General features: G+C 42.7%; 2 protein-coding genes across 2 annotated transcripts in view; one reads left to right on the top strand and one right to left on the bottom strand.

Annotated features, from left to right (window-relative positions):
• Positions 1-7,846, bottom strand: part of LNX2 (ligand of numb-protein X 2) — a 59,408-nt gene extending 51,562 nt beyond the window's left edge. Inside the window, exon 1 of the mRNA XM_058045430.1 lies at positions 7,698-7,846. The gene's annotated coding sequence lies outside the window, so the exon portion shown is untranslated. The remainder of the gene's footprint in view (positions 1-7,697) is intronic.
• A 531-nt stretch (positions 7,847-8,377) lies between these two features.
• POLR1D (RNA polymerase I and III subunit D) lies at positions 8,378-24,389 on the top strand. The gene is made up of 3 exons (XM_058019158.1): positions 8,378-8,498; positions 15,033-15,107; positions 23,042-24,389. Exons 1-3 carry the CDS (start codon positions 8,473-8,475, stop codon positions 23,325-23,327), a joined length of 387 nt encoding a protein of 128 aa, XP_057875141.1. The 5' UTR covers positions 8,378-8,472; the 3' UTR covers positions 23,328-24,389.
• The last annotated feature ends 704 nt before the right edge of the window (positions 24,390-25,093 follow it).

Genomic DNA, 25,093 nt, shown 5'->3' with positions numbered 1-25,093 from the left:
TTAGGAGCAGAAGCAAAAGGACTCTCATGCCCATGACGAGCCCTATGGAGTCACTGCTGTGGATTCAATTGTACGGTCAAGCTACAGGGATGGCAAAATAGCACTCTACATGTGATACATCACCTGAAAAATTATATATGCAGGATAGCAATTGCTGCTAACACACATGGGTGCATTGTAGTGAAGTCTCTTCTCTCCTGACTATCAACTTAACCTGCTTAGCAGGTTTTCGGGTACGGACAGACTCACCTATAAGAACACATTAGAACAAACCATGCTCTTTATCCTCAAAGTCAGTATCAGCTAAAACATAACTCTCTCCTCTTTGACAATCTGAGGCAAAAATAAAAATCTCAGCACAATAGTGACATCACTGTGGAATAAATTGCTTTCACTGAACTTGAAGCTTACTTAAAGGCTTCACCTGTTGTGAAACTGACATGTGATTGTTTGTAGAAGGCAAAGAAGCAAGCCAAGCTGTACTCAAAATTTCCTAGTCAAGTATCTCCACCTTCGTAACAGCACAACACTTCTGGACATTTCCTGGCTTCACAGCTTTCCAAACTTTTCAAAATATGAGTTAGCAAAGCATTACACTTCTACAGCGTTTCTCTGGTCAATGGCACACATCCCTTACTGCGGAAGAAAGGACTGTTAACAGTTTTCATTTCACACTCCAGTAACCCAAAATCTTGTGTTACCACTCACTTTAGTGTTAATTTTCCCACAGATTCTCTTTTTCTGCTTACACGGCAAGACAGCTCAGGTCAAGTGCTCAGACAAGCTGTGCTGCTGATTCTCCTTTTTACCACCACTGAATCACCTTCACTTTCGCCTCACCGCAAAGTTATTTTCCCTGCAAAAAAGCAGTAGAGCCACATTCAATAGAAAGTCAGCAGCTACAGTCAAAATGGATTTCAAAGTGGGGAAAAAAGGCCTCCTCACAAGTAAATCCTTATAGATTTTTTATGCAGGATCATTCCAACACTGTATAAATACACTACGATAGGTATACTTGTGGCTGCGCATGTGGTGAAGTCCAATTCAGTTCATGTCCCTTCCAGCTACAGAATATAAAAGTATCAGTGCTGAACAGACATGCTGAGCAAACCCCCCGATAGCAGGAATGAAGAGTAGTTACTTTGCCAGACAAAGTAGAAAGATACCTTTTTCATTGGTGATTTCAAAAAAAGAAACATTTGGGAGCTGTCACTGAATTCTTTTGAAGCTTTCTTACGTGCATGTACAGACCTAACCTATACACAGTTTTAAGATATTTGCATGAAATGCATGGCAGATCCACAAGTATTTTTAGCCTAATCGAATCTGAATGAGTCTAGCCTTACCTTTAGTGTCTAAAAGGGACTAAAATAGTTAGAAAGCAAACCCAAAATCTGAAGGCATTCAATACTGTTTTAATACTAGGCAGGAAACCCTGTGAATTTTAAACCTTCAATTTTCATTTGAAGTTGAAATGACAGTTTAACAATGGACTAATTGTAAAAATAGACCAGGAATTGACTGGTACTAATTTTTAATTAACATAAAGGCAGGAACTGGGTGAGCCTTCATTAGCTTCTGTCAATAACAATAAAAGGCTGAGAAAACTGCTCTAGAACAAACAAGACATAAAAACAGGAAAAAGAGGCCAGACATTAGGAAACCCTCATCAACCTGCTCCGGAAAAAGCTTGACTGCAAATGTTTTTCGAGAAGTTTAAAAAACAAGTTACTTCAGTTCAGAGTTGGGGCAGCCCCTGGGGGGCACATGCACTGCGCCAAGGGTACTCAGAGCTGTTCCATCAGGACAGGGTTCATGGCAAACTCTCCAACATGACCAGAATGCTTACACAACACATCAGAATCTATATGGTCTTGTGATGCATTGACCAGCTTTCACTCACAGTTAATTCATTCTGGTTATAAACAAGTGTTAAACAACTCGATTGAAAAAAAAGCAACACAAGAGAAAATGACATGGGCCAGGGCAATAGACCAAGTAAGAAGAGGGAAGAAGACAAAGAAGGGTGGGCCATTGGTAAATAAACGCATGAACTTGGAATTAACAATAAAGAATCCTCCTCTGCATGAAACAGCGATAGTGGTAGCTGGTTTGGCTATTTTCTCTAACTTTTAACCTCCAAACATGTAGAGGCAACTTAATAAGATGCATACTTAAGTATTTAATCTATCACAGATATTCAGTGCACTCTCCATGAGGCACATGCAGACTTTAAGGTCTCCAGCTTGCTCCTTGGAATGTGACTTACTCTAGATGGAGGCTACTTGGCCCTAGGATGGACTTTGAACATGCTGTTCTATGCAGGCTGTTACTGGTGGCACTGGAAGAACCAGCTGTGTTGAAGTCAGAATGTGGTCAGTTTAAGAGCCTTGCAGGGGTTATTGGCTTTCTTCTTGGCTTTTTGGTTTTGCTGGTCAGTTAGAGGAATTATTTGGATGACATGGCCACAGCCACAGAAACCTCCACCACAGGCTCCATTCTACTGCCACTATGCCACAGCTCATTTCATGTAGGGACTACGAGGTATGTAGACAAAAGCGCTTTCACTTCATGACAAAGTAAAATGCACTAACAAAGGTGGCTCACTGATACCAGCCAAGCTTTTTTTTGTTTGCTTTTTTAAATTAAGATCTTGTTTGGGAATGCCAACCAAAACTCAATGTCCAGAAAAATCACAACACCTGGATTCTGCAACATTGCTTTGTATCACAATAGAAGCCTCCTGGGTTGGTCCTTCCAAAGCCTTTCAGAGCAAACATAACATTCCTGCAGCAGAACACAACAGTTTGTCCTAGCACAAGACAGCAACCACAGAAAATAGCTTTCCACAAACTGATTTTGGTACACAAGTCAGCCTCCATCAGCTTTGGTTGAATTTCAGTTTTCTTCTGTTGTGCCAAAAGACCTCTGCTGTATCAGCTTTCTTCCTCCTATCTATGAACTCTGAAACAAGGATTAGCACCAATCTGAAGAACAAAGAAGGCCACAGGAAGGTAAGAGCTTAAAATCCTCCATCACAGGTATTCTTTGGTCTTTTGAGGTCACAGTTTTTGACAATGATACTGCAGTAAGAGAGGGCTGTCTGTGGCAGAGATCTCAGATTCAAGCAAAAATTACATGTTAAGAACATAAAAAACTACACAACGAGTACAGCTGCAAGAGTCAATAAAAATGTCAGCATTCAAGAACACTGACTTGAACCCAATAATAAACTGTGCCTTCTCCCAGTTGTCTTCTAAAGAGCCAGCCCCTGGGAACATACAACACAGGCGTGCCGACATGTTCCACTGGGCTTGTGCAACCTCTCTGGAGAAGGTCATGGGAACACGCAGCAGCAGTGTGATCTTGGGGGCTGGGGAACACAGCCTGTACTGCACTTCAAAATCACTCCCACTGCAAGGAATGTACAAAGCAGAAGCAGGAACCATGTAGCTCATTTTTCCCCACTGTGCAGAATAATATCCGACAGCACTACACCACTCCAGGCAACACAACCCAAAGGTCCTGGTTTGTCTTTCTGCAACTACTGGGTCCCTCCCTTTGCCCAGACACTTATGGGTTCTCCTTTAACATGGACCACTTTCCATTGTGCTCTACTGCTAGAAAAAGGAAGAGCAGTCATAGTTCCTTCTGTTTCATTGTCTAGAACTACTTATTACTACCATTTACATCATTTTAAAATTGGATTAGTTCATATATTGGATATACTACTTAAGCAAATTGCATTTTGTTCTTCTGAAAAACTTTGTATAGTCCATGAAAAGTGGTTAAATGTGTCAAATCTCTCCAATTAAATATGAACACACTTCCTCTTCCAAATGACAGAAGCGCCAACAAGAAGAGGTGCTATGCTGAACCTTGTTATCACCAACAAAGAGGGTCTGGTACAGAATGTGAAACTAGTGGGGAGCCTTGGCCGCAGTGACATTGGAATGGTGGCATTTGAGGACCTTAAGGCAGTGAGCAGGGAGCACAGCAGGCTCAGCACCCTGGGCTCCAGAAAAGCAGACTGGCCTCTCCAGGGATCTGCTTGGTTGAGCACCATGGGATTGCGTCCTCAAGGGAAGAGGAGCCCAAAAAAGCTGGTTAATAGTCAAAGATCACCTCCTTCAAAATGAGGCTTTGAGGAACCTGGTCTAGTGGCAGGTGTTCCTTCCTAGGGAGACTGAAACTACATGATCTGTAAGGTCCCTTTCTACTCCAGCCATTCTGTGATGACTCAATGATTCCTTTCTGTGGAACAAAAGAAAAACAGCCAGGTAAAATAGAACATCTATCACTCCAGCCCAAAGTGAACCAACTCCTCCTGGGTAAAATTACCTTCCATATAACTTTGATCTGACTCATTTATAATCTAATAATTACTTTCCTACCCTATTTAATCTGGTTTATTGTTATGACAGTATGAAAATTCTAGACATTCTTAACCACATGCCACAACTCCAGAGCAATATCAACTTGCTTACTTGAAGCAAAATGAGACTGCAAATATTGAGCTATGTTACCCCAAGTTTCCATGTCAAAAAATAGTTCCCACTATATGAATGGAAAAAATGCAAAGCAATTTGAAATGTTGTCTGCTCACAAGTTATGTGACTTTATATCAAACAGCTGCACACTTTGGCTTTTGTGTTCACCACCTAACACAGATCTCAGCAGGAGAGACTCTGCAAGAGATTCCACTCCTGTTCCAGCCCACAAATTACTTGCTAAACTGACATCAGCTGAAATAACTCTCTATGGGAACATAAGGGACTGACATCTCTGGTACCACCAAAGTGCTTCAGAAATAAAGGACACGTCTGTAGTACTGCAGAGCTCATTGCATGGATGAAGCCAGCTCGGGTACAGCACTGATATGCCCTGTAACACACCAGCAGGGCTGGGGGCATCTCCACACATGCCAAGGGGCAGCCCAGTCCCATCAGCCACCTACACTATCTCATGCAGGATACAGAGTGTGAAAACACATGACAGCTTCAGCCCAGCAAAATTAGTGAGTTTTGCTAACATAAATCTCAACCTCAAAAACATTTACATGTAGGCTTATCATTAAGCCTAAGAACAGACCCTGTCATTCCAAAAGAAATACCTGGATGTTTAAAATTAGGCATATGAAAGCACAAATATCTACAGAATTAGAACCAAAAACATCCACTCCACAATATTATTAATTTTTATTGCTCCATAGAAATCTAGACCTATCAATTATATAACTTAATACTAACACTTAAAAACATTTTCTTCTTCAAAAGGCACTACAATTTCTAAAGGACAAACTCCACTGACCTAATAAAGCAATTTAACAGCATGCAATTCAATGGTGTCACATTAAAAATGCTTTTAACAACGAAATCAACAAAGAATTTTCAAATATCAGAGACAAGTCACTGGCATGTCAAATAAGCAACCAGCTTCCCCTGGTGCCTTTTACACCAGGGAGCATTTTAACACCAAAGGAATGATGTTTTCTTATTAGTTACAGCTGTCCATGTCTAGTAGCTCTTTAAGGAAGCAGCATTTTGCTAATGCAAGGCAATAATTTATATTAATTATCTGGTACACATTACATCTTTACACATTTCACTTTGATATTGCTGGTATAACTTCTTCTCAGTTGCTTTCAAATATGTTAACATTTTTTAGAAGTACAAAAAAAGGAGATGAAAGAAGAGGAGGATATTTTGGCATATTTGCAGATATACAGTTTTAACTAGTAGCTAACGAACTTCTGCTGTTTTTTAGTAATGCAGGCCCATAAATATATACCAAGATTGAGACACTCAGTATGGGTAAAGGCTTACAAAAAAAGAAACTTTCACTGAGGTAATCAGTGCTTCCGTGGGATTGCACAACAAACAAACGCCAAATGTTGCAATGTCAAAGCCACCCTTTACGGCAGGACAAGTTTTAGTAAGCTTATTTTTTAACCCGTCTCAAGAGAACAGTATTTTTCCACCCAATCACCGGCTTACATTCCTCTTGCAAAGTTTTGTCCCTAAAGCGTCACATTTTTTGTTGTTTTGGTAACAGAAAATTCAGGTGCAGTGTTAGGAAAAGATACTACCTTAGCAAATCTCAGACCCGAGTCCAAGGCCCTGGGCTCCCTCTTGCTGAAGTCACCAAGCAAAGTAAAGGGTGAGTACAGTCAGAAATTCAGTACTGCAAACTCATGGGAAAATTATGAGTTTTAATATCCATACATTTTAGAATTGCAACAGTACAAGTACTTTAAAACGTATTACAACCTTTTTTTATTTTAAAAAATCTACTTGGGCACAATAGTGTTCTTTGCAGCCTGCTGACTCCGGAGTTAGTAATTTTATATTGTACTGTGTTTAGGGGAGAGGATTTCTTACTCAGTGATGTGATAATTAGAAAAAAAAGAGTAATTAAAAAGGACTCCTATTAGGTCTTACAGTTCTAGCAAGTACACTGATATAACTTGTTTCCATTTTGAGGAAATTTGTTTTAATAAACTCAGGGCAGCATATGGTACTAACATGTTTATTTTCCAAGTGGTAGGGACACTAACCAAAACCATCTGATGTTTCTTCCTAAGCCTCCTTGATCTGCTGCTGGATTGCAGCTTAGAATAAAGCATTACAAAGCCAGAAGAAGAGGGTAGAGGAATAAAAAAATAAAATCAGGAATTCAAAGCGTTTATTTAATGAGAGTGCAGCTCAGACCAGTTCCTATTTTGAACAGAAGTTCAAAAGTATTTATGATTGGAAATTTATTTCCAAAGACTATCAAATGTAGTCCAAAACTAATCCTTCACAGCCATTTTTTACTCTGCACACAAACAAAACCCAAACCCCTAAATCATGTCATTAAAAGAGGAATTAAAGGAAGCTCAGAAGTACTTAATAGATTTCTAGAGAAGCAAGCAATCAGCACTACGCATTATGAACACGGTAAGAAAAGTCACCAGAGACTACCAGATTGAGCCCTACCAGAGCTCCAGGAACGGCTTCCTCCGTTAGCTGACCAAGTGCGATTCCGGAAAGTGCAATGACAATTTTAAAGTATGCCTTGTTAGGAATATAAAAGGCTAAAAGTTTTCTAACCACGTTTCAGTGCTAAGAGCTAACAATCGATGGGAGAAACCAGGGAGCGTGGCTCAGAGCTCCGAGGGCTAGACGGAACGTTTGGAAATAGCTGCGAACCACACGGGCTCCAGCGGCATTTCGCAGGCAGCCCCGAGTTCCTCTGGCGCAGCTGTAAAACACACAACCTGAAACCCGCTCCTGCAGCAGGGGTTCGCTCGCAGCTGTTCCTCTGCCTCCCCCGCACGCAGTAATCTGACTCCTTGCCAGAAAAGAGCTTCTTTAATGAAGCCACACGAGAGCAGCATAGGTGCATCGGGGGACCCAGAACCAGGCGCTTTCCGAGTGGGTCTCCAGCAGCCGAGCCCACAGCTCAGCCTCGCAGAGCCGCGCTGCAGGGGCAGGCGCCGCCGAGCCGGGGGCTCCAGGGCGGGGACGCTGCTCCCAGGCTCCCGCCTCAGCCCCGCACGGCGGCTCCGGGGCCCGGCCCCGCTCCCGTACTTGTTGCCCGCGCAGAGCGGCTCAGCCCGGCGCCGCCGCCCCCGCGGGGACCCCGCGCCGCTGCCACCGAGGGAGGCTGAGCGGGGCTGAGCCGCCCGCACGGCGCGGGGCAGGGAAGTTACTCACCGCGCCGGCTCCGCGCAGCGCTCTCCTCCTCAGCCGCGCCGGCTGCGCCCGCCCCGCCTTAAGGGAAGCAAACTCCGGGCAGCAGCACTTGGAGAACGTGTCTCGCCGGGCCGGGCCGGCGCTCCCGCCTCCGCCCCCCGCCGCGGGCAGCGGCGCGGCCCAAGTGACAGCGGCGCTCCGCCACTCCGGCGGCGGCCCCGGGCGCGGGGCCGGGCGAACCGCAGCCTATGGCAGCGGGGCCGGGGCGGGACGCGGCGGAGCCCCGGGCCGGGGTGTCCCCGCCGCTCGCCTGATCGGCTGCGCGGAGCCCGGAGCGGTGGGGAGCGCGGGCGGGGCTGGCGCGGAGGAGGGGCCTGGTGGGGCGCTGCTCGCCCGGGACTGCCCGCGGACCTGTCCCCGCCTGCCCGAGCCCTGCGGCCGTGCCCGAGGAACAAACCCCGGGCGGCTCCGTGACTAAGAGCCCCAGCGGCGCTCCCGCCCTCCCGGCACTCAGTCACCGCCCCGTGCCTGCTTCCCCCGCCCTGTTTAGGTGCAAGGGGACCCTGCCCGCTAGGGAGCCCACCGCCCCCGCTCTCCTTTTGGCGGGGGCGCGACCGCCGGTACCGCAGGTGCCCCGCGGGGTGTGGCGGGACGCGGCTCGCACCGCCCCGGCTCCTCCCGCCGGGGTCCTCGCCGGCCCCTACGCCCGCCCCGCTGCCCCGCCCCGCCCGGCCGACAGCGGATGATGGCGCCGGCCGGCCCCTGAGGAGCCGCAGCGGGGGACAGTGGGGTAGCCATGGAGGAGGACCCGGAGCTGGAGAGGTGAGGGACGAGCGACAGCGCGGGGAGCGGTCCCGAGAGCGAGCGGCCTCTGCGGGGCTGCTGCGCTGCTCAGGCCCGGCAGCGCCTCCCGCGCCGCGAGGCCCGGGCAGCGCCGGGCTGGGGCTGGGGCCGGGGCCGGGGCCGGGGGCGGCTCCTCCCGGCCCGACCGCGCCGCAGAGCGGGCCCGAGCTCCGCCGGGCTGTGCCCGCTGTCCCCAGCCAGCCCCTGCCGTGCGTGTGCGGTCACGGTGCGCGGCCTGGAGCTGCTTCGGCCGCGTCTTCCGCACACAACTTTGGCTGCGTGCTGCTGTCGCTTAGAATCGAGATTGGAAGGTCTTGGGTGGTTCACTCCTTATTACAATTTGATCTTGTTGTGTACTTGGCAAAATAAATTATAAAAATCCCAGAACACCTTATGTTGTTAGGAATTTCATTTTTCAGTGCTGAATATGTGCCCGTTGACCAGTTGTTAGAATTGTATTTTTGTATCAAAAAAAATACAAAATGCTTGGCAGTTATTTTGTCAAAAAATGAAATTGTTTTCTGCTTGGCATTTCGCTGGGATCAGTGAATTCTTCTTGCTGCATGTTTTGAGTTGCTCCCAAGCAAACACTGAGGAATAAAACATTGATTTCTGTATTTGGATACTCAAAGTAGGCCTCTCTTGCTTTTGTTTTAGGAATAGACTTTTGATGTTTATGTCACAAATGTTCTGCAAAATAGTCCTATTTGTGTGATGGGAATTTTTTTTTTTTGCTTGCTTATTTCTGGGTTGTTCACTTTCCTTATGGCTGTTTAAAACAACTGTTACAGTGAAGTGATGACCAGAGGCATACTGAACTGTTCTCCTCATGGTTCTCTCCTTTAACTTCTAGGAAACCATATCTGGGAATGCTTACTGAAAATAACTTCTGTTTAAATCTAGCAGGTATTTGAAATGTGCCAAAAGCAATAGTACTGAGACAGTGGAAGGGCTAGAGAGCTTAATGCTTTCTAAGAGGCTTTTAATTCTTCCAGAGCTACTTCTGCTTTCAGATCATCAGTTTAATAATTAAAGCTTCTTTCTGTGTATGCATGAATGTTATTTGTACTGCTGCCATTCCAAACTTAAACCTTTTTTATTCATGGCGAGTTGAAACTATGCCGCTGTTCTTCCATGCTGACTGGTGGTTGCTGTTGCCATGCTGGGGACCGGGGGTTCTCTGGGCATTCAGGGCATAGCTGACCTCACCAGCTGTAGCTGACTCCTCCACAGTCACCTCCTGACTGATGCTCTTCTTCCCAGGAACTACATTCAAAGCTTTACCCTTCCTCGAAGGCTCAGTCCAAGTTGGGATTTGCTACTCCTGTTCTGTGGCCCCGTGGTAGATAATAAGCTCAGTGTCACTTAACAAAGTGACACAGCAGGGTTTAGCTGTTTGGTGTCACCAGTCCGTGTCACTGTGCACCTCAAAGGGTGTTTAGTCGGCCCCAAACACATTACAACCACAATGCAGTGCACTTGACAATTAGCTCTTCCTGTCCTGGATCCACCTATCATTAGTTACTTTTCCACACCTTAAATTTTCATACCAGCTCGATTTGGTGGTAGCACCCTGAATTGAGCTTGTGCTCTGTGCATTTAGAGGGTGTGCTTTGGCATTACTCTCTCCAAATAGTGCTTCCCTGTGCAGTCTTCAGTACAGAGCCCTTCCAGCCTAACACAGACCTTTCTTTGTCCTTTGGGTTAGAAACATTATGCCTTAGATTCATATTCAATAACTTACTGATCATATTCTCCTGTGAGTAGTGTAGCAATGGTAGTTTAGGCTTATAAATTTTAAGGGTTTTATAATATGCGTTTATAATATGGGTTAACATACAAATAATAGCATTTCTGTTCTGTAGCCACTGTGTTAACTACTTTAGGTGGATTTTTAGCATTTAAAAATGGGTTTATGTGGAATACTTTTAGTAGTCTGTCTCTGAACTCAGGCTTGTCCTGCAATGCACAGATCTTAAATAAAAACTTAAGGTTTTTATACATGTGGTTTTTATTTAATTTACCATGAGGGAAAAAGAAATGTAGTATTTTTGTGCACTTTTCAGGTCAGAAATGAATTTTGTGTCCCAGTATTCTAAAAAGTGATCTGTTAAGTCAGTCGCCCTATATTTTTGTTACTATCTAGGGAGAAGTCCCTTCATCTAGCTTCTTTTATTTTATCCTTACTGCCACATTGCCTGATAATATTTTTCAATTTTACTGTGTCTGACTCTCACTTGATCTTGCTTTTGATGTTTTCCTCACTTTAATATGAAGTGAGGTTTTCCTAGAAGCTGAATACTAACTTTTAAGTTCCCATGTGACTGTTGCATTCTGTGGATTTTAAAACTCTAAAAGCTGTAAATACCACAGATGTGTAAAACAGTAATATTTGCTACATTCTACTGAACTACTACTTCTGCTCCATCTTACCCAATAACCATTGATGGAAGTATGAACTGAGATTTTCCCCTGGGAACTTGCTGGTACATCAGTGAAGACCCTGAGCCTTAAGGTTCCATGTGATTCTTAAGAAAATTCTAAATTATGTTAACATATGATTAATGGTATTTGAAGTTATGAGCCAAGAAGGAGGTGGGAAAAGTTGTGAATTAGCTAATAGGAGCTGCTCAGTTTGTTTCCTCTGCAAGCACCTGTAAGTGACTTTCCTAGTATATTTCAACTAAATATACACTCATATTATGGAGGTCACCATTTTCATTCTTATGTAAAAAATGAAATATTTCTTCCCCCTCTGCTTCCTAAAGTATTGTCATTGTGGTTCTGTGTGTTTGAAGCACAGAAGATGCATCATTTCTCTTCAAGTACAGAGGAAGTGGCTTTGTTATACTGTGTGTCCATATCCTTCCATAATCCATTCTGTCTCTCAGTAGCTACAAATATTTCACAGCCTTGGATATCATACTTTATTAGAAATACCTGCCAAGCTTATTTAGAGCATCATTTACTTGGGATTATTTCCGAAGGAGATGGTGCTCTGAATCACAAAGAATGCTATAATTCTGTAACAAGAGGCCTGTAGTTGAGTTGAGAATCAATAATCTAATATTTTTGCTGCATGGGCAGCCCAGCCACACTTTTTAACAAGCAAGCTTTGTGCCTTGGAGAAAATTAATGGTTTTTACTATTGATTTTAACTATTAAAGTCAAGTGTCAGGATTCAGTATTCCTTACCCCTGGTGAAAAAAAAAAAAAAAAAGAAAAAAGTGGTCTGCAAGCTAAGATTGATGTTTGAAATGGAGTGCTACGTTCACTACTCAGGCTGGTGAGAATATCAGCACAGAAATGTGCTGCAAATAGCACTCACAAGACTTGGCAAGTAGAATACTTAAATAGGTACAAAACCTGATCAGCAAAGAATGAGAGCATTCACATCCCCAATGTGGGATGTCTTTCAGCAAATGTCAGGAAGCTTGTGGTGTATTGTGCTTCTTTTCATTCTTCACCTTGTAGTTGTGCCCTGGGTTTTATTCCTGACTTTCATTTTCATCAGTTTTCTTCGTAAGGGTGAGCAGATAGGACCAGCACATGAGATTTAATTTTAAATAACACTGTCAGTGTCTTCAGTCACTTGTTTGTGATGTGGGATGTGTAGGGGAGAAACCAAGGACAGGGAAAGCAGGAAGTTCTAGTGATGTGGGGAGAAGTGAGAGTGGGAAAATAAAGGAACAAGGGAATAAAAAGTTCTGGTCATGTGTGTATAGGCTGCTGGTTGGTACTCTGGTCTGGCCATGCCCTGTGCCTAATCATCGCAGTCTGTCCTGTCTTCTGTTAAATTCCTTTCTAACTCTGTCTTGGGTGAAGGACTGTTTGAGGGGACAGGGACATCCTAGTGCTAGCAGCTACAGTCAGACTGTGGGTTGGAGGGACCATATGTCCATGGTGCTAGCTGCTGGAACATGTGAAGGTTTGGATGCCAGCAGCTGGGCTTGGACCTGGGCTGGAGGCCTGGGTGCTGGCAACTGGGGACATGTCACAGAGTGAGTAAACCAAATGTAAGCCCTTGAAATGGGATTGGGGACCATGTGTTTATGTGTGCTGTCGTACTGGAGCAAGTATGGGTGTGTGAGGGACCGTGTGGCTGTTGGTGGAGATCAAGCTGGAATAGCTGGTAAGTGGGTGAGTAGGGAGAGAGCTGGAGCGTGAGGCAGGAGGAGCTAGCTGTTGGGACCCCAGGGAGTCCTGCCCAGCTGCTGAATAGACTGTAGGGTTAGGGGTGAGATGTGTGCGTGTGCTGGTGTGTCTCTACAGGCGAGAGTGAAGTGGGGTTGGGTGCTGGGGCCCAGGGTGTCCCAGTCAGCCCTGTGTGATGGTCTGTACGGGCAGTGCAGTTGGGCTGAAGATTTGGGGCCTCCCATATCCAGCTGGAGAGAAGCAGGATGAAGCTGTGGGTCTGAGCAAACTGTGTGTCTGTCTGTGATGGATGTGGCCAGCAGTGTATGTGCCTGGTGTGTACATCTGCTCCTGGGAGCTGGTTTTCAGCCTTGCTACTGGTTGGACCTGCACATGGAGCTGTGGCTCTCTGGCCTCTCGGCTGTCAGATCCAGCATCATCTGTCTTCTCCTGACAGTCATCTGCAATCACAAACCATGGGTGGTCTCTGTAATAACAGGGTGCTTTCATTGCCTGTAACTGTCAGACATACCTCTTTAATCCCAATTATTCATTTTTTCAGTCTATCCATTTGACCTTTTGGAAAATAATTATGAAGCTCTTCCCCTGACTGAGGAATAGAAAATACTTTTCATTTTGCCTGACTAGGAATTATTCTGTTATTTGGACACATGCATATACGATGCTGGTTATTAAGATATATGCAATGGGAGCTTTGCCTGTAACCTTGGAATACAGAGAGAGGAAAAACTCTAATCTCTCAGAAATGTAAATAGGTCTTGTAACATACTCTTGAAGATAAAAATATCACTGCTTGTACCTTCATGTTACTGCAATTCTGCAACTTGATTGCCCAAAAATAATTACCACAGCAAGTTTTAAGTGGTGCTTGCTATAAAACATGTCAGAATGATGACAGAGTTCTTTAAATGTGCCCCTGTCCCTAATTTTCTCTCCTATCAGTCTCCCAGTGTTTGGATGGTTCTCATGTGAAAGTTACATGCTGCATTCCCTTTGCTCATGCTGCTGCCTTTAGAATTGAAGCTGGCAGCCATGGAACTGTTTGTATTGTAACCAAGCTGTAAAAATGAAGAGACTGAGGAATGTGGAGTCCCACGAGGCCTATAAAAGCAAATTTTAAAAACTTGTTTGCGTAGCTTTTGGCTTGCTTGTGTAGAGGATATAAGTTCAGTGAGTGGAAACATTATTTCAGAGAGGACATGGGCATTGCATTTCATTTGTCTGTGCAAGCTGAAAGGGCTTTGTAAAGCTGCAGTGAATAAGGGCAATGTTGAAAGAAGAGTATTAGGAAACAATGGTTGATAATGAAGGTGTGGAACTAGAAGGCTGCTAAGGTGGATGCCAAGTCAGTCTGAGCTTTGATAGAACAAAAAAAAGTCTCAAATACTTAAAGGCATGTAATTCCTGCCTAAGTTAATAGAATTGGTCTCACCATATTAATTTTTTATGATGTTTTCCCTAAAACTGAATCATAGCTGTTTAAAATACCTATGTGTGGGCTTTATTAGTGCTTTGTAGCTCAGATTATTTGGTTTCTTATTTCAATTAGAAATTGTTACAGATTTTGTAGTACAATAATAATGACAGGCTTTTAGTCTTTCAGTCAGGTTTCTTAAAGAGAGAATCACCAAGTTTGGTAACTGGTAATTAAAAGTCAGACACTTTCTTCCCCTCCTTCCTCACCTTTGTCTGACATTGCTGTTTGAAGGCTCAGGACAAGCTTCTATAAAAGCCCTGTGTTCCTACTGTGATCGCTGTGACCTAGCTCAGGATGCTCAGATAGCAAATTCTGAGGTCTGGAGAAAAAAAAAAAAAAAAGCTGTAATTTCATTAAGGCCTGTGTATGCAACATCTCTCATATTCCAGTGCTACAGCCTGTGTTTTGCACCCCTTTTTTGGTGTTCTTGCAAGCAGCCATCCCACACCCGCTGCTTCTCTTACCTGGGAAGGCGCCAGTAGCTGGTGAGGTTGCTGATGGCTGAACTTGCCATTTTGGAGAAGGTACCTGGGAGATACTCCTTTTCCATGAGTGCCTGTGGTATGATAGGACCCAGCTTGTGCTCACAGGCAGAAGTATGCTTAAAAGGGATTTGAAGTGCCCCAAGCCCTGTTTTTCATTCAGTGTTACAGTTTTTGTATTTGCAACACCTTTAGTTGGTTTTAATATTTCAGGATGTTTCTTTTAATCTTGGTGCATAGGAATTTGAATTATCTTAAAAGTCAAGGTGATTTTGGTAGCTTCTTTATTGCTTAATTCACTACAGTGAATAAAGCTATCTGTTTTATTTGCCTAAGTGCATAAAGTGGCAAGTTCTTGTGTTCCACAAGTGGTGACCTTTTCCTTTTTCTCTTACTCAGGAAGGCTGTGGAAGAATTACTTAAAGAGGCAAAACGTGGGAGAACCAGAGCTGAAACCATGGGAGCTATGGGTTGGTAAGTTGTGCCAGGAGGAGATGAATTGTGATGCCAAAATAAATCTTGTCTTTAATGTGTGACAGAAGTCTCTACCTTTTTATGTGTTTCATGTTTAAATAATTTGTACTCATCTACATATTTGGGCAAAAATTCCAGTCTAAATAAGAAAGAAGTTCAGGTAAATTCTGTCTGCAGGAAATTGCTTGTCTGAATGTGTTGAAGACGAAGCAATTGGAAAATAGGGAATATGTTCTTATGATAGATGGAATTGCAAAGTTTGGGTTGGAATCTCATGAGTCTTTGTGCATGTACTTACATAGCAGCCGCATATTACTGGGTTACTCTGTTTTAAGTGAAAAGAATTCATAACCTGACAAAGAAAGCTAAAGCCTTATATTAATAAAACAACAAACTATCCTTTACTAGACAATTAATATGTAAATTTTAGCCAAAATGAACTCAATGAACTCCAAAGTATAATCCAGTTTTGGAAGAGGGTTACTTTTTAATACTAAAAAAACCTAAAACCCATGGGCTTATTTGTATAGTAACTGGGAAAAAATCACAGTATTTAAATCTTAAATACAACATTAATTCTTCAATGCAGTATTCCAGATTTTACAGCTAGATTGACACGGAATGTAATGCATGTAATTGCAGTTAGAGAAGTAATAACATGCTGAGGAGGGTCATTCATCATAAAATAATGTATATGACTTTAATAAGAACCATTGGATCTAGGAACATTCACACAAGTAGTGCACCAGTTGAGTGCACTAAATGCACTTGTAGAAAAGGTTAGTGTTCCTCCATCAACAGTACAAAGAGATAAGCCTGCCCTGTTCATTAAGGTCTCAGCTCAGTTGTCTGTTTGTTTTAATAGCTCTGAAGAGATTGATATAGTGTCTTGCTGAAAAAAAAAAATAGTTACTCCTTTATGTTTTCAAACAGGTTTGGGATTTTGTGTACGTTTTACTCAGTATTTCTTCTAGGGATGCAGTTCATTCCCTTTCTGTTAAAACAGCTTAATTGGTTTAATCCCCTAGAGTGGCTGTAGCTGTACTGATCCACCGTGCTTTGACCCTGCCAGCCTAGCCATGTGGCCAGGTAACCCAGTGCACACAGTTAGCACCATCAAGTGATGTCTGCATCCAGTTACTCTGAATTTGCAAGTTGATTCCAGATATGGAAACCAAAGATTTCAGCAGGGAGATACTCAGGTGCCCCTGTACAATTTTGCTGCCACTTGTGCAGTCTGGAATACCTGCCAGGAGAGTGTATGGGCATCTGCTCCTGAATGTGGCTTCTTCTTATTCCTTGTTTGTAAGAGGATAGTGGTCCTGTTCAGCTGGCTATGATAATCAGCTCAGAATGCAGTTTGCTGAAACCTGATGCCCAGGGCCTACCAGGGAATGGGATAGGCAAGGGTGTCCTGTTGTTCAGAGCAGGTTCAGATTAATGGTGTCTGGCTAGGTCAGGGTTCTGCTAAAGTTGTAGGAGGAAAGGACTGTCAAGACAGAAGAAGACTCTTGACTCTTGACTCAGGGCTTGGCATGGTGATACCCTGAACTGAGTCTATTGAAGTGCTTTCCACTGCAGAGGTACTGAGTGAGCAGCTGTACTGGATCAAACAAAGGATCCATCCCTACAGTGCCCTGTGTCCCTCAGGGGCCCATACCCAGCGCCTAGGAAGTGATTTGCTGAATATCTTTGTTTCTGAATATGCTCAGTAGTACCTTCTTCAAGGTAGTTCTTCTGCATCTCAGGAGATCATATTCTTAGAGATGATTTCTTTGTACGTATTGCATCTTCAGGGATTTTTATCTCACTGAATCTATCCTTAGAGAGACTGGTAGTAATCCCTTTTGTTGACAAATCTACTGCTGTAGGGTTTGGCATAAGCTAGTATGTGGCTGAAAGAAAAGTATAAAGCCCCCCCAAAGGCAATAAGTCTTTGCTGTCCAGTTCTGCAGACACAACAGACAGAACAGAAGCTGCCACTGCTGTCACCTCTTCAATATTTTTTTGTGCCCTGTTATGCAGTTCTGGTGCTTCTGAACTGGCCCGACAGCTAAGTATTGCACAAACACATGGGAGATATAATGGGTAAGATATTTGGAAGAAAACTTAACTATGCTCAGTTGAATATCACACTCCAGCAAAATGCTGTCAAGTGTTACTGATCCTGAAGGGCTTCAGAGATTACATCCAGGACTGAGATGTAACCTTGCAAGGTGTAAACTACTGAGAAGAAAGTAAATTCTGCTCAGAGCTCTGGGAATGAAATGAGCAAATGAAATTAGCAGAGCAGTTAGCTCATGAAAATGTGTTACTAGTAGACCAGATTGAGGAAATCATAACTGATGGAAGCAAAGACAAGGTCATCACCAGCTTGTCTAAAAGCACGGTGCTAACAGGTGAAACACAAAACCTTCCTTCCTTGCCAAACTCAAAATGCTTACAGGTGTGTTTCATGAGGACTTCTGGGATTCCTCAGCCCTTTGTCAGAGGAGTCCTGGAGAAGAGATGCACACACCCTGGAGACATCTAGTGTAAGGCCATCAGTCCTGCATTGGCACTGGAAAGTTGAAGCAGCTCAACCTATGAAGAAAAGATTTGTTCTGCCATCTGTCTTTGGGTAAGGAGAAGCAGAGGCTGCTACTGCTCATACTTCACTGATTCCAGTTTATGTTGCTCTCCAGCAGCTGTTGAATACTGGGAAATACATTTCTGGAGTCAGTGGCATTTACAGAAGTTGGTCAAAGGGAGGTATGTGGAGAAGTGGCATTTCTGGGTGGGGTGACTATATTGTGCATACCATTACAAAGGAGTAGTGTCTCCTGGTGAGTATTGATGGCAGCAAAGCCTTCAGCAAGCCTCTCAGCACTGTTTTGGGACTGCTCTCAGGTTCAAGCCATGGCTCTTTTACTGTCCAGAGTGATTAGTTCTCCATAGCTCAGGTACACTGTTCGAAAAAGTTCCCCAAGAACCCCTGCCTAACCTTTTGCTGTCTCATAATTTGAGATAGATGATGGTTGCTGGAGCCTAAAATACAAGTATCCAAACCAGCTTAGCTGACAGGTACAAAAAAAAATGCACAAAGCCATCAACCTGCAGCCCAGTCTCATACAAAGACTGAACCTTGAAATACAGGGCAGTATCGTTAATATTTCTTCTAGTTTGGGAATGTGTTGCTGGTTTCACATTGTCTTACAAGTTTAATGTGGATGACATGGGCAGGTGCTGCAACCTTAGAGGCTCGTGGAAGAAAGGCTTGCCCCAGTTTGGCACATGTAACCAGCAGGGACGTTGGCAGTGATATTTGCCAAGACTTTGTTCGGGAAGGGAAATTATTTGAGGCTCTCTGGACATGGAGCAACTGTCAGTACTGCTGGAGGGCTGCATGATCTCTTAGTTGGTTAAGAATCTCAGCTCACTGCCCTCCATACTCTCAGGACTGCTCAGATAGGCAGTATGTAGGTCCGTGGTGAATGAATCCAAGAAATGCCAGATATTCTTATTTGTAGATTTCATTCAGCAGTGCAGTATTTCTAGTTCCTGCAGTGTTCCTTCTGTACGTACTCTGTGGCTGGGGTGATTCTTGTTGGGGGATGGGGGGTCTCCTGAATCCTTATGATAACACATGATGTAGATCCTGCTGCTAATGTGTCTGGCTCAAGCATTAGTACAGCTAATCACAAATAAGGAAATGTGTGAGAGAAGGGTAAGGAAGAACCCTCTTCTGAAGGTGTCTTAATCCTGGAAATGTTAATCAGAACAGAGCAGAATCTGTGGTTGAATCCTAGTGATGATGCTGTAGTGCTGGAACTTCTGAGATGAGAAAAGACAGCAGAGCAGTTGTCTGGAAGCTAACATTTGAAGGATCAGTTGGATCCAGGGTGAGGAGTTTTGGACAAATAGTCGAAGAATATTTGAAATGCTTAGATAAATTTGTTTCATCAGAGGCTATTGGACATAGATTAAATAGGGTATTTGGGAGTTTCCATTGTTTCTAATTAAAATAAAGCCAAACATTCAGCTTCTTTGAAGTGTTTCTCTTGGTTCTATGTACGTAATTCATGACTTTCTTTATAGCAGTGAAGTTAGGTCCCATTTTAAGCAGTTGTTCTGCTTTAACTAAAAAAGGCAGTTAAAATGCCACAAAAGTGACTGTGTGAAAAAAGTTCTAGATGCCTTTTTTTCCAATGTATAGGTCTGATCTTCGGAGATGCTGATAACATGAGCCAAAGCTAAATTGAATGTTGCTTCTCATCTTATTTGAAAAGCTTATGTAAAGTAAGAACTGGAAAACATGATATTTTTGGATGGTTTGTTCAGCTCTGCATTGTAAGAGCAGATGAAATTACAATTAAAAAAAATTGGAAGCATTACATTATTTTAAAGTCTATTTTGTGTAAAGCAATCCTAAAATTGCTTTCATTCCTGTAGATAGCTTTCTGTTCAATACCAAATCTGTTAGAAGTACAGCAGAATACAAAATGATGATGCTACTGAAACTGTGAAGTGCTGTGTTGCATCTTGTCTTTGAATGGGTGTTGTGTGCAGGAACACTGCAATAGATTCCCCTCAGCTTTCATTTGAATATGAGGAGGAGGAGAAACAGGGTACAGATAGAGATTGAAAAAAATATGTTTAAATCTTGTAATCAGGGAACATCCTAACTCAAGCTGTCACTGGAACAGATTGCCCAGAGAAGCTCTGGATGTCTTGTCTCTGGAAGTGTTTAAGGCCAGGTTGGATGGAGCTCTGAGCAACCTGATCTAGTGAAAGGTGTTGGAACTTGACAATATTTAAGGTCCCTTCCAAACCAGATTCTATGATCCTACAAAGTCTTGCCAGCTGCACCTGGCTGCCAAGACCGTATTTCAAAACTTTCAGTGTCCTCTGAGGCATCCTCTTTTGTAAGGTCCCCCATAACAGGGTAACAACACAGATTACTTGGTTTGGCAAAACAACCTCTAGCCGTTTCCCCTCCCTCTTCAGTCACTCTTCTAATGAAATACTATCTTTTCCATGGCAGTTTGGAAATGGTAGAAATGTACTTGTCAGTTCATCCGTAGAGAACTTTTTTTCTTAGAAAGATGGGGTTTAATCTGTATGGTAAGGCTGACTGCGCCAATCCTGTTTGGCGTGTCCAGTTACTCCGCAGAGACAAGACTGGCACATGGCATTGTGCTCTTGTGTCTTAAAGGGTGTCAGCATGTTTTTACTGTTAGGAACTTGTATAGTACATTTCTGTGCTGAACTGCACTGCTGCATGGGATGGCAGGCACTGGTTGGAAATTCTGTGTTACTGCACAGAAATTGACTTAAAGGGTCAAAAATAGGGTTAATATTTGACCTACATTAACAATGAGTGATTTAATTTTTTCTTAAAGGGCAATATCATTGTGTTGCATTGTCTTGGTTATTATATAGTGGAGAGATTTTGAGTGGTGTGAGATTTATTTGTGGAGGGAGGCAAGATTCTGTCTGAGAGAATAGCTTGCTCTAGCTTTTGGAGCATGCGGAGCAGAAAGCGAACCTTAAAATGGGTGAAGACTGCTACAGAACTGGAGTGTGATAGACAGGAAGGCTCTAGCACTGCAGTTTGTGTCCTTGCCTCACACATGCCTGCAGCCCTGCTTGGGGCAGATTTCACTTCAGAACTTTAATGTTCTTTTAACTTGTTTGGTTTTTGCTGGTTGGTTGGTTTGTTTGTTTAAAAGCAAAGCTTCTCAAATCAGTTCTGTGGCACTGTTTGCTGGTCACAGCAGCATTGTGTTCCGCCATGCCCAGGCTGAGATTGCCTCCCAGCCCTCCTGAACTCACCTGAGGGCAAACCTGTTTGTGAATTGAGCACTGCAGGATCAGGCCCTACAGCAAACCCAAGCCTGGCCTTTGGAGATGGCAATTTCCTCACCATTAGAGATGATCTCAAAGATATCAAAGTTCACTTTCAGTCTTCACAGTTCCATATATACCATGGCTATTTGTGAACTTGTGCTCTGTGTGTGTAATATAGCACACACCATACATCTTGCTTGCTTGAAGATTTAGAGGCAACATGTGCTTTGTTGAAGTCTGAAGTCAATAAAACTAAGAACTAATGCTTTTCTTCAGTGCCATGACTTACTGCTGCTCCATGAAAGCCTGGTGGCTCACTTTAATCACAATATGATAGTAAACTAATGACATCTCTTAGCTGACTCTCAAGTCCAGCATTTCTCATCAATTTTCATTCTTAGTATAGCTCAGGCAGCACTCTTAGTGTCAAAAAGAAATAAATGCTTCAGCCAGATGGATTTATTTAGGTTAAATTGACTGTCTCATTCTAGCACTATATATTAGTGCTTAAATCAGTGCATTTCTTAAGAAAAGGCAAGAGGAAGAACAAATGTGAAATGGATTTTGCCTGGATGCAGCCTAGAGAAGGCTGCCCTCCTTGGTAGGAAATGCTGAGGTACAATAGTTTAATGCAGTCATAAGACATACAAAGGACTTTAATTTTGGCTGGTTTCTGTTATGTCTTGAGTGTAACCTGTGCCATGACTTGTTCAGCACCATGTTCATCTTGTGTAGCTTCAAACAGAAACCCTGTTCTACTGACATTTATTTATCTAATTTACAAAAGAGATATACTAGATTAAAGATCTTACTTATTTAAAACCAGGATTTGAGAAAAATAGTGTCGATTTATATGAAGAAAGTTTAGAAAATTCTAAAATTCTATGCAGTAAAGTGTATCAGAAAATACCTAGTGGAATTAAAACAGCACGGCTGTATACTTCTAAAATTGCTCTCCTAAGCTCTTGAAGGATTTAGCACAAGAACAATTATCAGTAATGCTTAGTAGGTAGACCTGAACCAAACCACATGGTAAATTGCATGTCCAGTTGAGTCATGAAATGTGCTAAATGATCATACGTGATCTTTGTTGTAGTTTGCTTGTTGTTCTGATAGTTCTGATGGTTTAGAGGTGTCAAAGGTTTTTGAGTAGTTTGGGTATCATTTCTACACTTACACAAAATATTCAAGTAGATGATCTTAACTTTGTGGTGTTAGGATTCCATGACTGATTGATTCAGTAAGTTGCTGTGATCTCTAACAGCTCTGATTTTTTAAAAGGAATCCTGTAACTTGTCTCAAAACTGTGAAGATAAACACCACAGTGAGTCCAACTATAAACAAACTCTTCAGAGTGATTTCTGCTTTCTATAGGAATGTATTTAAGCTTGTTTTTTCTTGTTCCATTATTTAACAGGTGATAAATTGGGAATAAGTAGAGTACAGTTGATAGCCGCAAAATAAATGAAATTTACAATACTTGTTTCCTAAAACTAGCTGATAAATTATGTGCAAAAGTGTTAAGCTGCAAGAGGAGAAAGTAAAAACAAAGCAGAAAGTAGTTGGATAAGTATCTTTATTATTTAAGAAAAAGAAATAAAACACTTTGGTGGTTGCTAAGTATAAGTTTAAATTGGTATGTCTCATGTATATGTTTATGCTACAGCTATTTGGGTTCCTCATGCATGTGTATCTTACTTTCTGAATATTGCAGTTCACTAGATAATGCTGACTTTAAAAGATCATGATCTCTGTAAGGCATTCTGATTTGACTTAGGGTATGTTACTAAATGTTTGATTTCTGAATACCTAAGTTAGGCACCATCAACTTTAAAATATATTGGTATCCTTTGCTTCCCCCTACACACACTACCTTGAGAAAATCATGTGAATTTTGAAGTAAAATAATTTTCTTCCCATAAAGAGTAAGACAAAAGAATGGTGATGATTTGGAACTTATTTTTCTGTACTGAGAGTTTACACTAGGTGGCATGCAAGGAAAGCCAAAATCACAAACCTGTCTTAAAATCACTGAAGTTAAAATCTCAGACTTGTCTTGGGATGTTTTTACCTTGTCTTTTGATGACTTTTGCATGTCTTTACAGGTTGAAATGTCCTCTTGCTGGTACAAATAAAAGATTTCTTATTAATACCATCAAAAACACGTTGCCATCTCAAAAAGAACAAGACCAAGAGCGTGAGCAAAAGGAAGATGATAAGGAGTCTGAGCCAAGCAAAAGCAGGAAAGAAGAAAAACCAAAGAAACGCAGAATTCACCCGTACACACCCAGCTTTCAATCCAGAAGGAGGATCAGCTACTCTCCTCCAAGGCACCAAAGCAGGAACCAGCACACCAAGGATAAACATGAAAAGCGATCGAGCAAGCGATGAGGAGAGGAGAGGAGAGAGACAAGTATGTGTTGTTGCAAGTCAGGAATGTCACTGAGTGTAGGAAAACAGAGGTGTCTCAGTTTTTCAAGAAGAGTTGATGTTCAAACTTGAGTTTTCAACCAAGTTGCCTGTGTGAGAAGTAACCTTGAGGTAGCTTTAGAAACTTTTCTTTGGGACCTTTAAGAGAAAAGCAAAGTACAGCATAAAACTTTCAGTTGTTTTAGAACAGACATTCCCTTACTCTGTTCCTCTCTCCCCTTCTGACTAAGCCTAGGGTCTTGGTGATGGAGTGTGATACATGTGTCACTGTCTAATACAAATCATTTAGTCATGTCACTCTTTTGGAAATAAATTTAAATCAAGCAGAATTCTATTTATTGTGTGAAGTTTGCAGAACTTCTTTGCTGCTAACCAATAAAGAAGTTTTGCTTATTTGGATTAGAATCTAGAAAAAGAGAAAGCTGGTCAGTGCCTGGCCAAGCATATGCATTTTGTATAGAATATAAGAGATTGCTGTCTTTAATATAAAAAGAACAAATTAAAATTGGGTGATGCTGGTTTTGCTTTCCAAGAGGGACTGCTGGGAAATACTGATTTTGCTTGTTAATGTATTCACAAACCTATCATAGATAACAATAAACATTACCCCTAAAAAGCTACAACTGCAATAATTGTCTCTGTTTAGACTTCCCTCTGTAAGGAAGTAGTTGGAACAGTCTGTTGTCATGGTGCTTTCAAAACAAACCCTGAAGACAAAATTTTCATCTTTCCTGTCTACTGCTAGAAAGTTTCCAAGTAAATATGTAATTCTAGAAATACAGAGGTGATGCTTAAACTGTCAAATGCTCACTTTCCAAGCCTATGTGACAATTCTGTAGTGGTACAGTTCTTGTGACCATGAGCACAAATGATACCCATTGGCGTCTTCTACGTCTCACTTCTCTTTGTGTTACATTAACAAACCTCTACGTAAAATATTTTGTATTTTGCTGTTCTCAGAAATAATTGTTTTCAGCATAGGTTTGTTTTTGAGTGTGTTGACAATAAAATCGGAGACGTTCATTGCGAGTGCCCTGCGGAATTACTGCAATTAATGGTTTCTTACCCGGGACGGGGGCTCCGCGGTGAGCCGGGGCAACAGCGCCACCTATAGGCGAGTGCGCGCCTCGCCGCGGCACCGGGCCGGCTCTCCCGAGCTCCCGAGGGACAAAGCGGGGCGGCTCCGCTGGATTCTGCTGCGGGAGCTGGGAATTGCTCTTCTGAGCAGCGGGAAGGCGCAAATACTGCCGCTGAGCCCGCTGGACACTGGCAGGGTCAGCATATCCAATGAAGTGGGATACTTGGACATTTCCCCAGAGGAGTTATGCACAGATCCTCGATTTCCCTGCGAGACCCACAGCACTAAATTAGACCTCTTAGCCTTTCAGAAAATTTACAGTTATTTAAGTGGGATTAATGAAAAGGTAGTATCTTTGGAGAATACAAGGACTGTCTTCAGTGTAAATAAACAGATGGTGTTTGCAGTTCTTATTCTGCTGAGTACAATCACTATTGTGCACTCCTTAATAATCCATTTTGGAAGGACAGCAGCTATAACACTGGCTGAGTTCTGCTGCAGTGACACTGCTGAATGGATATGACTTTGAAGCAGAGAATTCATCTCACCATTGGTCAGAATTTGGCCTGGAGATGATCCACAGAAAAAAATTTTGTGAATTCTTGCTGGTCTGGCTTGTGCTGGTATATGCTGTCCTGAGAGATTTCAA

This window comes from Melospiza georgiana, chromosome 2 (assembly GCF_028018845.1).
Source record: "Melospiza georgiana isolate bMelGeo1 chromosome 2, bMelGeo1.pri, whole genome shotgun sequence".
Lineage (NCBI taxonomy): Eukaryota > Metazoa > Chordata > Aves > Passeriformes > Passerellidae > Melospiza > Melospiza georgiana.
This window is presented reverse-complemented; position numbering and strand designations above follow the sequence as displayed.

Bases quoted from the DNA above. Each gene is read 5' to 3' on its own strand.
- POLR1D (XM_058019158.1), top strand. From the start codon at position 8,473: ATGGAGGAGGACCCGGAGCTGGAGAG. The intron at 8,499-15,032 runs GTGAGGGACGAG...TCTCTTACTCAG, and splicing joins GAGGACCCGGAGCTGGAGAG to GAAGGCTGTGGAAGAATTAC. The intron at 15,108-23,041 runs GTAAGTTGTGCC...ATGTCTTTACAG, and splicing joins ACCATGGGAGCTATGGGTTG to GTTGAAATGTCCTCTTGCTG.